Below are 14,806 nucleotides of genomic sequence, written 5' to 3'. Positions count from 1 at the left end.
AAAGATCTCACTCTTCTGAAAGAAGAGGAAGGAAAGTGTAGGCAGGTCACAAATACAGATGAGCTTTGGGCGATACACAGGAGGGAGTGTAGGGAGTTGAAGCTTGACCTTCCTGGTACATCTTTCTTTTTTTTTTTTTTTCCAAGTCTTATCTTTTAATAAAACAGACATGACAGATGGTAGAAATCTAAATGAACGTTTCTCCCTCAAAGCAGTTACATCCTTAGTTCCAACAAAACTATCACGGTTGGAGCTGCTATTTGGAACTCCTCTTTGGGGGAAAGGCCTTAAAAGGCAGTTTATGAGCCACATTAGAAAATATCCTTCCAGGCAGCCCCGGTGGCCCAGGGGTTTAGCACCACTTTCCGTCCAGGGTGTGATCCTGGAGACACAGGATCGAGTCCCACATCGGGCTCCCTGCGTGGAGCCTGCTTCTCCCTCTGTCTGTGTCTCTGCCTCTCTCTTTGTGTCTCTCATGAATAAACAAATAAGATATTTAAACATATATGTATTCTTCCAAATGCTGGACTGTTTAAAATCAGAAAAGCCCCTCAAATGACACTGATAAGGGAAAAAAAAAAAAAAAAAACGAGAGAGTTGCTGTGTGTGGCTCTCAGGGAGGTTCCCTAACGACTTCCCACAAGTTCTGAGCAACAGCACCACCACTGCAGAAACAATGTGTGGCCTCCTGGGTCTTTCTGCTGCTTTCAATAGGAGCGTGTTCATTTGGATAGAAAAGTTCTGCTGTCTAATAAGAAAAAAAAATCAGCCACACTTTTTTATAGTCACACTTGCAATCTGATGTAAAAAAATACACTTGCACATGGTTCTTGTATGAATTCTAATTAAGAGACATTACATTCAGAATTATAGCACTCATAGTGATCATTTTCAGGAGACTGGAACAACTTCTTTGCCACTGAAGGGGTACACAGGGTGCAGTTAGCTGTTTACCTGAATGTATTCTTAAATACGCGACTACTACCACTCCAAGTTTCCTAGTTGTTGCTCTGTTACAAGTTCCTGACCGCAAGTTCACGCACGTTCCAGACTTTCTTTGCCCACACGGGCTGATTACAAGGGAGCTGACCCCACAGTCTTAGGGTGAATTAGGAAAGGGCCAGTTAAATGAGGAGACCGGCCACTCCTTGGTGAAAGTTTGTAGCTTTCTTTCCCAATACATCTTCTTTTTATTGAGAACTTCCATTTTTATGCTGTGTTCCTCCTCTGCCATCTCACACTCCCACTCTATCTGCTGGATTTTGGCCACATGCACCTCGTTCATTTGTATCAGCTGCAGCTGTAAGATGGACATCTGTTGATGGTGTTCTTCCTCATGCATCTTTTTAAAGCACCTTCCTGAGAGGTTTTGCTCCTGGAGTGTTTATTGGCTGTGATTCTGACAGGTGAACACGAGGGTTCAGGTTGAGAGGTCCCCTCACACACTGGAAAATGTATGAACTCTTTCTCATCATCGCACAGTTCTCTATTTGAAACAGCGAATGATTCTTGGGCTGCGTTGTCAGGGTGGTACTCGGGCTCCTTATCTGGAGGGCTCTGCAGGGAGTAGAGCTGCTCCGGCAGCATGCTGGCCATCTTCTCCTTCCCGAGCAGGTGCGTGCTCAGAAGAGGGCTGACACTCCGTTTCACCTTCTCTCTCCTCTCATGGGCCATAATCTTTTTGGTCCGAGCCTTGATGTTCTCCCAGCACTTCTTCAGCTGTTTGAAATCCCGCAGTGACACGCTTGGCTGAGAGTTGTATTCGTGGCCAAGCGCCTGCCGGGTATGCTGCTTGAGTACAGTAGTTCGCGCATCACTTTTCTTACATTCCAACACTTATTTGTACTTTTCTACCAAAGCAAGCAGGATGCTCTTTTCCAACTCGGAGAAGTGTTTGGCAGGTTTTATAATTTCGTTGTTTTGCATTTTCCACTAAGTTTGTCCTGGCTGTTAGCTATCCTGTGGTGATGGGGGAGGGGCCGGCAAGGTGGGGGCGGAGGTGGCCTGGAGGGCCCGGGCTCCCAGAGCGGTGGCCACAAAGCCCGGGAGCCGAAGCCCCCTGGCGGGCCACCCGCGGGCTGCGGGTCCGTCAGCCACATCTTTCATTAAAGTGGTGATGGCTGTCATCCCTGCACTTTGACGTTCTTGTTAACGTGGTTAGCCTAGAAAAACCAGGTTGTCATTGTTGGGATTGGCATCTCTGCCTGCACAGATGTCCGGGATGGCACTCACTAACCCAGTGCTTACTATCTCTTTGTCTTTCTTACTGAGTGTTCAGAAAGCCAGGTCAATGCACTGTACGTAATATGCCTCTTTTTTCGTTTGGGAAACCCTTTATATGGTTCCCAGATCGTAGCCTGTAGTGTATTCTTCTTTTAGAAGCAGGGATGTCTCACCTTCAAGGACACCACTGGTTTTCTTGGGGGCACAGTAGTGAGTGAGGATCAATAGATTACTCAAAGCTGACACTGGTATACCTGGAGCCCTCTCAGAATGAGGAGGGCCTGAGTGTTGGAATCTGATCCTGGGTTCCAGGTGACCTCTCCTGCTTACAAGTTCTTTAATAGGGACAGTTTTTTTTTTTTTTTTTTTTTTTTTTCTTAAAATCCCCCAGAAGCCTCTCTGAGCTTTCATTTCTTCATTTATGAACTGGAGTAAAACCTACTTTATAAGACGGTCTTGAAGATTAAGTATGCTTGGGAAAGCAGTTGAACAAAAATTTGCACATAGAGTCTCCTGTAGATTACTATGGCCACTGTGGTAACCAGCTGCAGCCTCCTGCCACTGTAGTAACCTGCTATTGGAGCAAATGTGCTAAAAGACCAGGGAAATAATCAGTTAAAATCAGGCCAGCTCTTCATAGGGAAGTTTGCCTTGCTTTTGGACATCTACAAAATGGATGAAGAACAGTTGCTATGGTAGAAGTGTTAGAATTACATATATAATTCTTCATTTGTGCTCTGTGTTTTCTTCTATGGCTGTCTTTGCTTTGCTTTCACTTATATTTTGAAAAATAGGAATTCTGTTTTTAAATTACCAATGTGTCAAGGAAATAAAGGTTATGCATTGCTAATAAAAAATTAATTAATTAATTAAAATAAAATTACCAATGGCTACCTCTTTAAAATACCCTTAAAACTTTAACTTTTCATTTTCAAATAATTCGAATCTACAAAAAATTTGTAAAAATAGTATAAAAAATTCCCATGTAGACTTCTTCACCTGGCTTCCCCACATGGTAATAAGTCATAATGGGCAGCTTTTGCATTGAACAGCCTTTTGGAGCTGTTTTTATTTCTCTAATTGTTTCTCTAATTGTCAACCTATTGAGGGTTTGGAACTTTTCCCCCACTCCTTCACTTTTTCTAATCATTTCTGTTGATATAATTTGGGGTTTAAAAACTTATTGCTAATTAAAAAAAATATTTTTAATGTTTTTCTTTCTAATTTTCAACTTTGTTTGCAACTCAGACTTAATTGACTTTCTTCTGGTTCTAGTGCCCTTAGTTTCTTTCTACCATGATCCAGTTGAGTCTAGAGAGCATTTTGATATATATCCATAAATAACTTGAGTTATATAACTTTCCATTGCCCCCCCCCCCTCAAAAAAAAGGAAATCCAGATGAATAGTAACAGTGGATAATTGATACTGTCAGGTCAGAGTTGGCACTTATTTGTGGGTAGACTTTCTGGTGATTATGGGTCCGTGCACTGAGTCCAGCTATACAGCTTCCATTCTGACAGTAACATATACCATATTTTTTTCAACTACTTTCTTGGGCATTCGAGTTCAGATAATTTATTTGTTTTGAGATCCCTCACCAATAAAGTTGGACAGAAGTAACCCACTTGTGGGGCACCTGGGTGGCTCAGTTGGTTGGATGTCTGACTCTTGATATCAGCTCAGGTCATGATCTCAGGGTCATGGGATTGAGCCCCATGTTGGGCTCTGTGCTCAGCAGGGAGTCTGCTCAGGGTGCTCTCTCTCGCTCTGCCCCTCCCCCTTCCCATGTGCACACTCTCTCTAAAATCAGTCGATCAATCTTAAAAAAAATAAAAAAGATAACCCACTTAGTTTTTGAGTAAAACAGCAATCAGCCCCAAGGAACAGCAATATATAGGAGCAAAGAAGGAAAGAGGATCCAGTAAAGGATTCAGGACTAAACCAGCAGAGCTCACATAATTTGGAGCTGTCCATGTTCCCTTTTAAGAATTAAGGCTTTTAGAGATTTCTCTAGGAGTTTATTGTTTTTCCTATTCCATCATTTGTTCATACTTCAGGTCTGGTAAGTCAGAGTGCACACTAGCAAGTGTCCTTTCCTGAAGACTGTTCGTGTTGTTGTCAATTCTCAATGGTAAAAATTTAGAGAAGAAGAATTAGATTTGGTTAAATGAGTATCACTATTTCTGCATTGTATCAGTTTTTGATGTGTAACAAAATCTCACCAAACTCAGTGGTTTAGAGGAACTCATTCTTTAGAACAACTCACAATTTAGAGCAATTCATAAGTTGTTCAGGATTCTGCAAGTTAACAGTTGGGGCTGGGCTTCACTAGTTGATTCTTCTGCTGGGCCCAGGTATAGCCGATATCCCCTATAGTTCACTCATATGTGGACAGCAGGCAGATCAGGATGCCTGATTCCAGGGGAAGGGAAAGAGTATCTGCCTGTGGAATGGTATGGTCTGCAGCGTCACATTGTCACCATGTGCATGCAGGATGAGGGAGAATTTGTAGCCATGTTTACATACCACCACACACCTTTAACAGTTTCACAAGCAGGACAAATCCTTGCTCATTGCTCACCTTTTTACAGTCCCAAAACTTTGGGTCATGATGGTATTCTATATCTATTAGTACGTTGATTGTTTTTTTTTTTTTTTTTTTTTTTTAGTACGTTGATTGTTAATGCACTTGTTCAGTACGTCATATTCTCCTGGGGTGTGAAAAACAGAGTTTTCCTGCCCTGCCAGTACTGCCATGTGTGTGCCATTAGAGTTCCATTCATTTTAATGTATACTTGAAGACTTGATTTAATTATGAGAGTATGCATGTGAGTAAGGGGAGCAGCAGAGGAAGAAGCAGGCAGGAAGATCTCCAGCAGACTCCCTACTGAGCAGGGAGCCCAGCACAGGGCTTGATCTCACCACCCTAAGGTCATGACCTGAGCCAAAACCAAGAGCTGGTGCTTAACTGACTGAGCCACCCAGGCGCCCCTAGAGAGTCCCGGTTTGATGAATACATACATATGTGCTTGTTTTTCTTCTCTTAAGATTGCCAACACTCCTGATAACTGAATGTGTGCTGGTTTACATGACTCCGGAACAGTCTGCCAACCTTCTCAAATGGGCAGCCAACAGTTTTGAGACTGCCATGTTCATAAACTACGAACAGGTAAACGGGAGCATGAGGCATTTGCATTCTGCTTGTATTCCCTTGGTGGCTTGCGCTCTTTGAGCAACTTCAGTATGCCCACTTATTTTCCTTCTACCTCTGGCCACTCACATACTTCCTTTCTCATTGATTGTTGCAATCCCCAGTATTCCTAATTTGTTGACCTCCTGTGAACCTATAGCCAGAGACTTTGGAACTTCTATATTGGCCTTTATAAAAGTTTTTTGAGTTCTTATTTTATCATTGTATGTACTATAGTAGTCACAGACCATGATGGAGGGACTTTTGGCTGTCCTGTGGGTTTAGGGGTAGCAAAATCAGATTCCTTCAGAGGAAGGCTGGTGATACAAATGGACGGAGTTGGCCAATGTAAAGCAGGCAGGAATGGTGGGGACTCTGGTGAACCAGAGAATCCATGTCCCATCTCATGGGAGTGGCCAGCTGGTTGTTACCCTGTGGGCATATGAGCCTAGAGTTGAGAACTCCCCAGTTTTTCAGGATAAATCACAAGGCAGGATTTTAAGATAAAATTTCTTAATTTCTAAGATCACTGAATTTGGTCCACTGGCTGCCCGTTTTTCTCTTCTGATCCTAATGGAAAGGGTTATGTTTTAGAGGTTTGGAATTATTCAGCTTGGAACCAAATCCTGGTCCTTGCTCTTATGCTTGGCTGTGTGACCTTAGATAGAATTCATGGTAGTTGGGAGTCCATGGTCTGGAGGTAAACTGCCTAGCTGCGTGACCTGGACAAGTTTCATAACTTCTCTGTGCCTGTCTTATTATCTGAAAAATGAAAATAATGACAGCCCGACTCCATAGGGTGGTAGTGAGGAAGAAGCAAGTTAATTTGTATAAGAGCATTTACAGCATTGCCTGGCTGTTAGGCAGGCATGAGCTGTTCTTTGGATCTCTCTGAGCCTCAGGTCCTTGTTATTATGGGGTTTTTTTTGTTTGTTTGTTTGTTTTTTAGCTTTTATTTATTCATGAGAGACAGAGACCAGAGACAGGCAGAGAGACAGGCAGAGGGAGAAGCAAGCCTCATGCAGGGAGCCTGACATGGGACTCGATATGGGGTCTCCAGGATCACGCCCTGGGCTGAAAGTAGCACTAAACCGCTGAGCCACTCAGGCTGCCCTGTTTTTAAGGAATAACTTCTCTGGATTTTTATGGGAACTCATGAGATGATATGTAGCACTGGGCACAGGACAAGCACTAAATACATGGTAGTTATTTATATTGATGCTTTTATTTTACTTTTATTGATTTAGCTCATTTTATTTTTAAATTTTATTACAGACTAGAGCAGTAAATGCCTTGCCCACTGCAACATATTATGGACAGATCTAAGACTAGATCTTGGTTGACCTTTTCACCACCCTGTGCCCCAAGCCAGATTCTTGTATAGATGATTCTTGGTTGCTTTTTCTTCCTTCCCTCTCTTCAATTGGGGGCATTCCTCAGACTCAGTGTGCAGTCCTGGTGTATGGGTATAAAGGTAGCTGGCTTCATCTGTCCTTTCTGTAAATCCTGAGAATCCATCTTTGCCTGCAGGATCCATGCCTGGAGAAAATGAATTCTGCTGTTTACACATATTGTGGATGTTCATCTAGCTTTGTCCATCTTGTTTCATTTGTGTATTCTCTTATTCAAACAGCATATGGAGATGGTGGACGAAGTGAATTTTGACCACAGACTCTGTCACTTGGGAGCAGGCATGGGGATGTTCCAGTTTTCAATCTGTTGTCCACAGCCATCCCTAAACTGGCTCAATCCCTACCTCTCATCTCACTTTGTGAATCATAAACATTTAACTTAATTTCCTAACAAATACAGAATCATCAGCATCCCACGTGTATTAAGTGCTCCCATGCCTTCAGTGATTTTCTGGTCAGTCGTTTAAAATGACAGAAACTGCATGGGTGATGATCAAGTCAATACTGATACAATAAGGATGGCAGATTTGTAGAATTTGCCAACTAGATAGCAGGCACATCCCATGAGTTTTATGTGTATTAACTTGTTTATCACAATAGCCCCCAGGTTTTGTGGGTAAGGGAACTGAAGCACAGAGGGATTAGGTAGCTTGCCTGCAGCCTCACAGCCTTGCAGCTAGAAAGTGTCAGGCCAAGATAAAAACCCAAGCAATGAAACGACAGAGCATGTGCCCACAGACACCCTTCGATCCTGAGAGAATAGCGTGCATTATGACCATTAGTGCCTTAAGCCTCATACATCCACCAAAAGAGTAATGCTGGTTCTTGTCGGGCAGCGTTGTCACAGGAACTCTGGGAAGCATTGTATGTATTAAAATGATGATGTTTTGATACCTTGTATCCATATAGGGTGATAGCCTATATGCTACGATAAGGTGTACTGTATTCTGTTTTGTGGCATTTGTGTGTATATATACATTAATGTTTTTTTAAGCTGGTTTAAAATGGTTCTTTAGGGCAGCCCCGGTGGCGCAGCGGCTTAGCGCCGCCTGCAGCCCGGGGTGTGATCCTGGAGACCCCGGATCGAGTCCCACGTCAGGCTCCCTGCGTACAGCCTGCTTCTCTCTCTGCCTGTGTCTCCGCCTCTCTTTCGCTCTCTCTGAATAAATAAATAAATAAATCTTTAAAAAAATAAAAAAAATAAAATAAAATGGTTCTTTATTCAAAAAGTAACACCACATGCAAATTTTTTTAAAAAATCAAATAGTACAAAAGAATAGGCAGGGAAAGGAGGTCTCTCTCCTACCCTGCCCTCTAACCTGGGAAGCTACATGGCCAGATTCCAGAATTATTCTGTGCATATATAAGCATAGAGGTTTTTTTTTTCTTAAAAGCAGGTAGGAGCATATTCTACACATTCCTCTGTACCTTACCTTTAAGAGTTTATCATCATTATTTTATATCTGCGTCTGTATCTGCACCAACATGTGGGTCCTCTTTTCCAGTCCCAAAACTTTTCCTGTTTTATGGCAATGCAATAATATTCCATTAAATGACCATGCTATAATTTCTCTGATTCCAGATGATGGGCATTTAAATCCCTTCCAGGTTCTTCCTGTCACACATAATGCTGCCCTAAACATTCTTGTACCCTTGCATGCATGTGTGAGTATACCTGCAGAACAGCTCACTGGCAGTGGCATGGCTGGCTCCCAGGCCAAGCACACGCCATCCAGTCACCTTCTAGGGGCTGTAGCAGTGTACGTTCTTGTCAGTCCTGGATGCTGTCCTGCACCTGCTTCTGTGACCTGCATTGGGTATTAGCAGATGTTGGCCTAGACTGGTTAGAAATAGAGTGGTGGTGTCTATTTTGCATATTTGAGAAACAAAGAAACCCTTCTGGCAATGCCCAGCCTCTTCTTTCCCTTCCCAGGTGAACATGGATGACCGGTTTGGACAGATCATGATCGAAAACCTGCGGAGGCGACAGTGTGACCTGGCAGGAGTAGAGACCTGCAAGTCATTAGAGTCACAGGTCAGAGAGTGGGGACTGGGACCTCCTCTTGTACCCTTAGCCACTCAGGGAAGGGCATCTTCCCTTCACGATCAGAGAAGGTGGGGGCTTTGTGTGGGTCACTAGGTCATCATGCTAGGGAAGTCCAAGCCCTTGGTGTGGAAAATACATATTTACGTTCCCTATACCTTGTTATTTAAAACTTTGATTATGTAGATTTTCAAATAATATGAACATAGAGGGAATAGTAAAAGGAACACCCATGTCCCATCAACCAGTGTGTAATTCACATTTGACCCATATTGTTTTATTTATCCCCAGTTTTTGTTAGTGTTGTCATTGGAATATTTTAAGGCAAATCCCAGACAGTATATCATTAGAATATTAAAATATTCCAGTGATTTAATATCATAAATACTTGAGTGACTGTAACAGTCCATGTTGGTGTAGAAAACTGGAAAATAAAAAGAAGGTAGATAGGAGCCAGAATAGGCTTTCAAAAGAGGAGTCTTTTAAGAGAAATTCTCATGTGCTTAAAGACTGTCTTGGATTTGTACAACAGTGCCTTGTACCTTCTCCATTTCTCTCCATCATACATTCTAGAAAGAACGGCTCCTGTCGAATGGGTGGGAAACGGCATCAGCAGTCGACATGATGGAAGTGTATAGCAAACTGCCTCAAGCTGAAGTGAGCAGGTGCGGGATCAGCAAGAATCAGCATCTCAGCGAATGATTATGAATGAAAAGCATAGCTGTCTTTAATGTAAAAAAAAAAAACCTCAAACCCTAACTAGACTTATTCTGAAATAAATTAATATGCTGGTACAGATTAAACATTAATAGAACCTTGAAAGTAACTCATTAGCCACTCACTGAGATAGGGTTTATGCCAAAACAGATTATTTTAGTGAAAATAAGCAGCCACACCTGTAACACTCCCAGAGCACCCTCTGCGGTGGAACTTTTGCACAATCCTGGTGTTTTGGAGGAGGAAGAAAATGACGTTGTCCAAGGTCTCCTAAGGGGGAAAGGTCTGCTCGCAGATTTTTAAATGGATGGTTCAGAAACAATTTTCTTTTTTTTTTTTTTTTTAAACATGAGTTTTGTTTTGTTTTTTATTAAAGTTTTCTTTTTTTATTTATTTATGATAGTCACACAGAGAGAGAGAGAGGCAGAGACATAGGCAGAGGGAGAAGCAGGCTCCATGCACCGGGAGCCTGACGTGGGACTCGATCCCGGGTCTCCAGGATTGCACCCTGGGCCAAAGGCAGGCGCTAAACCACTGCGCCACCCTTCAAACTATGTATGACGTGCAGGAAATAGAAAGTAGTGTTGCACTCTGTAGGTGCACCTCTAGAAATTGCTGTTAGTAATAAGTTGCAGTGCATTTTTCTATGTGTATATGTAAAGGTGAATATTGATATATAGGTTTCTGTTTTTTGAATCTATAGATTCATGTTACATGCATTGGTCTATAAATCACCCTCCCCTTTTAGAAACTTAACAATTGATTGTATTTCTCTTCACATACCAAAATATACTGAAATATAGGAGGTTCCCATGTCCTGTTCAATGGTGCATAATATTTATATTGCTATGTGGATAGATTACATTGATAGTAATAATTTTATAATAATTAAGTTATGTGTAGATCTGGGCATTTATTTGTACCTTGTTTTATTGTGCAATTTTGTTGTTAATTTCCCTGTTATAAACACTGTATTTATCTCTGGACAGTGTTCGTGCCAGCTTTAATTGAATTCGTATTTTATCGTTACCGTATGCTTCCTGGTTTGTGTTTCCTCATGCTTTTGGGAACCTACACGTATAGGTCTCTTACAATATAATCAGAAGAATTTTAGCCTTGTTTCTCCACAGAACTTGCTATTAATTTTTAGAAATATCACTATTTTTACCAAGTGTTTACATCAAGGCCTTGAAGGTTTGTGAAAGTGAGGTCTCCATGTGATCAGGTCCATATTTTCTTGAGTCTTCTAGAATTTTCTTTTCCTACACGCTGGTTTTCATTTGCTACATGTCAAGGCAACTGTTTTTGAATAGCCCTGGTCAGGCATCGGTAGTGAAAATGCTCTAGCAGCTCTTCTGGATGCCGAGGGGAGAGGCTAAAACTGGAGAGAGCAGCTTTTTCTAGGCCGTCATTTGTCTCCTGTTGCCGTGGCCTGTGTAGCCAGCAAGGCAGATCCCTGACAGGGGCGGGGAAGGAGGTGGGACAGGCTACGGTCTGTTTTCCTGAGGTTGAACAGCCCTCTTGGCTCTGGGAACCCATTTGCCAAGGGCTTCTGCTGGATACTGTGTATAAAAAAGAAGTCCAAGGCAAGCCTGTTTACTTAACAAATACTGAATGCCAGCTGTGCACCATGTGCTTTCCTAAGCATAAGGCAGAGATCAAAACAGACCAAAAGATATGTGTGCCCTTGGAGTCCATGCTCTAGGGAGCAGCTTCACAATCTAGTGTCTCTTAAGAAGCTAAACATGGTGCTAAATATCCTGGAGTCTTCATGTTGGTGCTGTGTTTTGTAGAACTTGGCATTGGGCAAATCTGCGTCACGTGTCTTCCAGTAAAATGAGTTGGAAAGCAAGCAAAGTTCCTTAGGCATAGTCACTCTCAGTTCGGATGTGACTCTTAGGCCAGCCTACCAAGACAGATATGCAAATACAGAAATGTGTGCAGCAAAGGCATGTATGTGTACCCCTCTGCACCCCCAGCCTGGACGAATGGCAGTTCCTGACTATAATCAATGACTATTGTGAATATGGGCATGTGGATAATTTTCTGTTTTCTTCTTTATACTCTTTTGAATTACATGAAATTTCCCCCGGCATGCCCATATTTCAACAGAAAAAGAATTTTTAAGTTATTTTATATGTCTTGCATATTTCTTTGTGCATATATCTTAAAGCTTACATTTAAAATGCTTTTTTGACAAAAGTCATACCAGTGCATACCAGAGAATAAAGTAATGTACAGTAAAACAAAACCAACCCTTCCATCCTGTTCCCCTCACTACCAGCCTAATACTTGGCACATTATTTACTACACGGGTTACTTTTTGAACTCTGTGGTAAGCCTTGGAGTCTGTTCCTGTCAGTGATACAGCCCTATCAGATAGCTGTGTGTTATCTTGTTGTATGAACATGCTTTAATTTATTTAACCCAGCTCTTCTGGTTTAAGGACTTGTGTTAGGAAGCTGCAGTGAATGTTCTGGAACATGAATCTTTGTACTCATAGGCTAAAATCTTAAAGGCAGAATTGCTGAGTGAAAGGATGTGCATTTGTAGCATTGATAGAAGAGTCAGAGAGGTTTGTACCACTTTGTAATCCAACTAGTAATGTAGGAGAGCACCTTTCCCCATATCCTAGCTAAAGTGCATATCAGCCTTTTTTTTTTTATCTTTGTCAATCTGATCATTGAAAAAATATCTCGTATTTTTATTTATGTTCCTTTTCTCTTAAATGAGATTGAGAGCATCTTGTATTTCTCTTCTGGTGAACATGTCTTTTACCTGTCTTTTAAAGGAGTTTTGAAAGTTTTTCTCATGACGTCTAACAGCTCTTTACAGAGTAAGGAAATCTACCCTTTGTCATTTATGTTGCAGATCTTTTTTTCTAGTTTGTCATTTGTCTTTTAACTTTATGGTGATTTTTAAATAATAAAAATAAATTAAAATGGAACCACACCATACCTACTATGTCGCAGCCTGCTTCTTTCCCTTAGTATAACATGAACATCATTCTGTACGCATGAACTTGGGGGTCATGATCTTCATTTTTAATTGTAAAGCTTGATATTGTCCTATTTTTGTTCTCCCCACAGAATAGAGTCACTTGAATTCCTGGATGAAATGGAGCTTCTAGAACAGCTCATGCAGCATTACTGCCTTTGTTGGGCAACCAAAGGAGGAAATGAATTGGGTATGTGGTTTTACTTTTGTTGATTGGCCCTAGAAATGGGGACCTTTTTTGGTCTCCAAACACCGTAAGACATGCCTGAAAGAAATGGAGTATCAGACCTGTGGGTCCATGAGCACCAGGCAGAAAATGAGCTATTCTATTCTCTGTGTTTTTATCACACAGAAACCAGATGAATTGTTCAGATAAATCACATATATCAACACTAACAAACCGATAGACCTTGAGAGTTTAAAGCAGTAATCTTAATAAAAGTAACCAACCTTTGTCTTTTGAGTCACCTTATAAGCACATTTACTAGAGGTCAGGACACAAATCATCATATGTGTCTCCAGCTGACCTGTGCAGCTGCGGGCCAAATTTCTCCCCCTCATATTCTGTGACGGAGGTGAAGCCCCCTAGCCTGGCAGAGGAGGGCTGGGTGGGAGTGTGGATCCTTGTGTCAGTGTTCCTTCCTGCCTCACTTCCTCCTTGACAATTGTGCCATGTGGGTCTTGCTTCTTCTGGTGTCCTCCCTTGGGCATCTCTCTGGCCCCTGCAGACCATTTTAGATATCAGTGCAGCCTTGGCTATAAAGTAGCCGCCCTTCAGGTATTCTGTGTCCTACAGATGCGTCCAAGAACATGCAGCCTTAGGCAGGGACCCCAGAATAAACCCAGAACATGAACATGCACGGGCAGCGGCCTTTGAGAACATTCCATGCTGACATGAGGCCGTTCATCACGCTCCCTGGGCTTAGCATTCCTGTAGTTTATAAGCAGTTCAGCCCACAAAATCCTTTTAAATTTGTCTTTTTATTTAAAAGAATGTGTTCATGGGGTTTTATACTGTTATTACCCACTTCCCCTCTCCCAATTTAAAACAATGTCATTCTTAGTGGAGACTTTGGAAGCTTCTAAAAAGTCCAGGGAAGAAGAAAAATCAGCTGTGTGCCTGTCACTCAGAGAGAACCTCTAGTAGCTTTTTCTTTCCACTCTTTTTCTAGCTGTGTTTTGTTTTTAGCAAAATTGAATTTCTATGCTTAATGTACTTGGAGCCCTGATCTTTTCCACTTAGTATCATAACAGCCATTTCCCCTCACTGTGAGAAACTCAGCGTAGTTTTAATGGTTTTATAAAAATTCTATCATGGGGGCACCTGGGTGGCTCAGTGGTTGAGCACCTGCCTTCAGCTCAGGGCGTAATTCCGGGGTCCTGGGATCGAGTCCCACATTGGGCTCCCAGCAAGGAGCCTGCTTCTCCCTCTACCTATGTCTCTGCCTCTCTCTCTCTCTGTCTCTGTGTGTGTGTGTGTGTGTGTGTGTGTGTGTGTGTGTGTGTGTCTCATGAATAAATAAATAAAATCTTTTAAAAAAATCTATCATGATGCCACATCTGGTTTGACTCAACTTTGTCACACTTTTGGAAATGTAGTTTGTAATATTATTAAGCCAATTCTAGTTTTTCAACATATGGAACATTTTTACATCGAGGGCTGCTCTGTGATGTCAGCAACGAACGTGGGAGGTAAGGATCCGTCTCGTCTCTCCATATGCTCAGAGTTTGTTACCGAATGGATGGACCTCTAGCATTAACCGCAGAGAGCCCATAAGCTGTGGCTGCGCTTTCTGAATCCCCTCAAAACCCTCCTAAACACAGCCTCGTCCAGCCTCTTGCTTCCTTGTGATGATCGCCTCCTACCACACAGGGGACAGAGCTGCCATGAGGAGGTGTCGCCCTGTGCCTGGGTCCAGCAGGGTCTTGTTCTCCCACCTTTGTCTGCTGTCTCTGCTCTACAGCATGAGTCACTTGACAGCATTTGTGTTTCCTTCCCTCAGGTTTGAAGGAGATTGTTTACTAATCTGTGGGAGGTCCATGCTGAGCCAGGAGCCGAAGCCACTGACCTTCCCAGAGTCCACGGGCCAAGTTTCCTGAGTGGTGGCCAGACCTGGCCCACCAGCCTCATCCACAACTGGAGAAGCCTCAGCTCCTAGGGTTGTCGCACCACCTGCTGTACCCGTTGACTTATTGTTGAAATAAATCTCAGTTGTTGCCAA

At 42.3% G+C, this 14,806-nt stretch overlaps 1 protein-coding gene and 1 pseudogene across 1 annotated transcript in view; one reads left to right on the top strand and one right to left on the bottom strand.

Moving 5' to 3' along the window:
• Positions 1–14,806, top strand: part of LCMT1 (leucine carboxyl methyltransferase 1) — a 40,961-nt gene extending 26,155 nt beyond the window's left edge. The window contains exons 8-12 of the mRNA XM_049111271.1: positions 5,273–5,393; positions 8,760–8,861; positions 9,444–9,535; positions 12,677–12,774; positions 14,588–14,806. Coding sequence (XP_048967228.1) covers positions 5,273–5,393; positions 8,760–8,861; positions 9,444–9,535; positions 12,677–12,774; positions 14,588–14,610 — 436 coding nt within the window. The 3' untranslated portion in view covers positions 14,611–14,806. The remainder of the gene's footprint in view (positions 1–5,272; positions 5,394–8,759; positions 8,862–9,443; positions 9,536–12,676; positions 12,775–14,587) is intronic.
• Positions 827–2,006, bottom strand: LOC112640221 (myb/SANT-like DNA-binding domain-containing protein 3; annotated as a pseudogene).

The sequence above is a fragment of the Canis lupus genome, chromosome 6, assembly GCF_003254725.2.
Source record: "Canis lupus dingo isolate Sandy chromosome 6, ASM325472v2, whole genome shotgun sequence".
NCBI lineage: Eukaryota > Metazoa > Chordata > Mammalia > Carnivora > Canidae > Canis > Canis lupus.
Note: the sequence above shows the minus strand (reverse complement) of the source record. Positions and strands in the feature narration are given on the sequence as shown.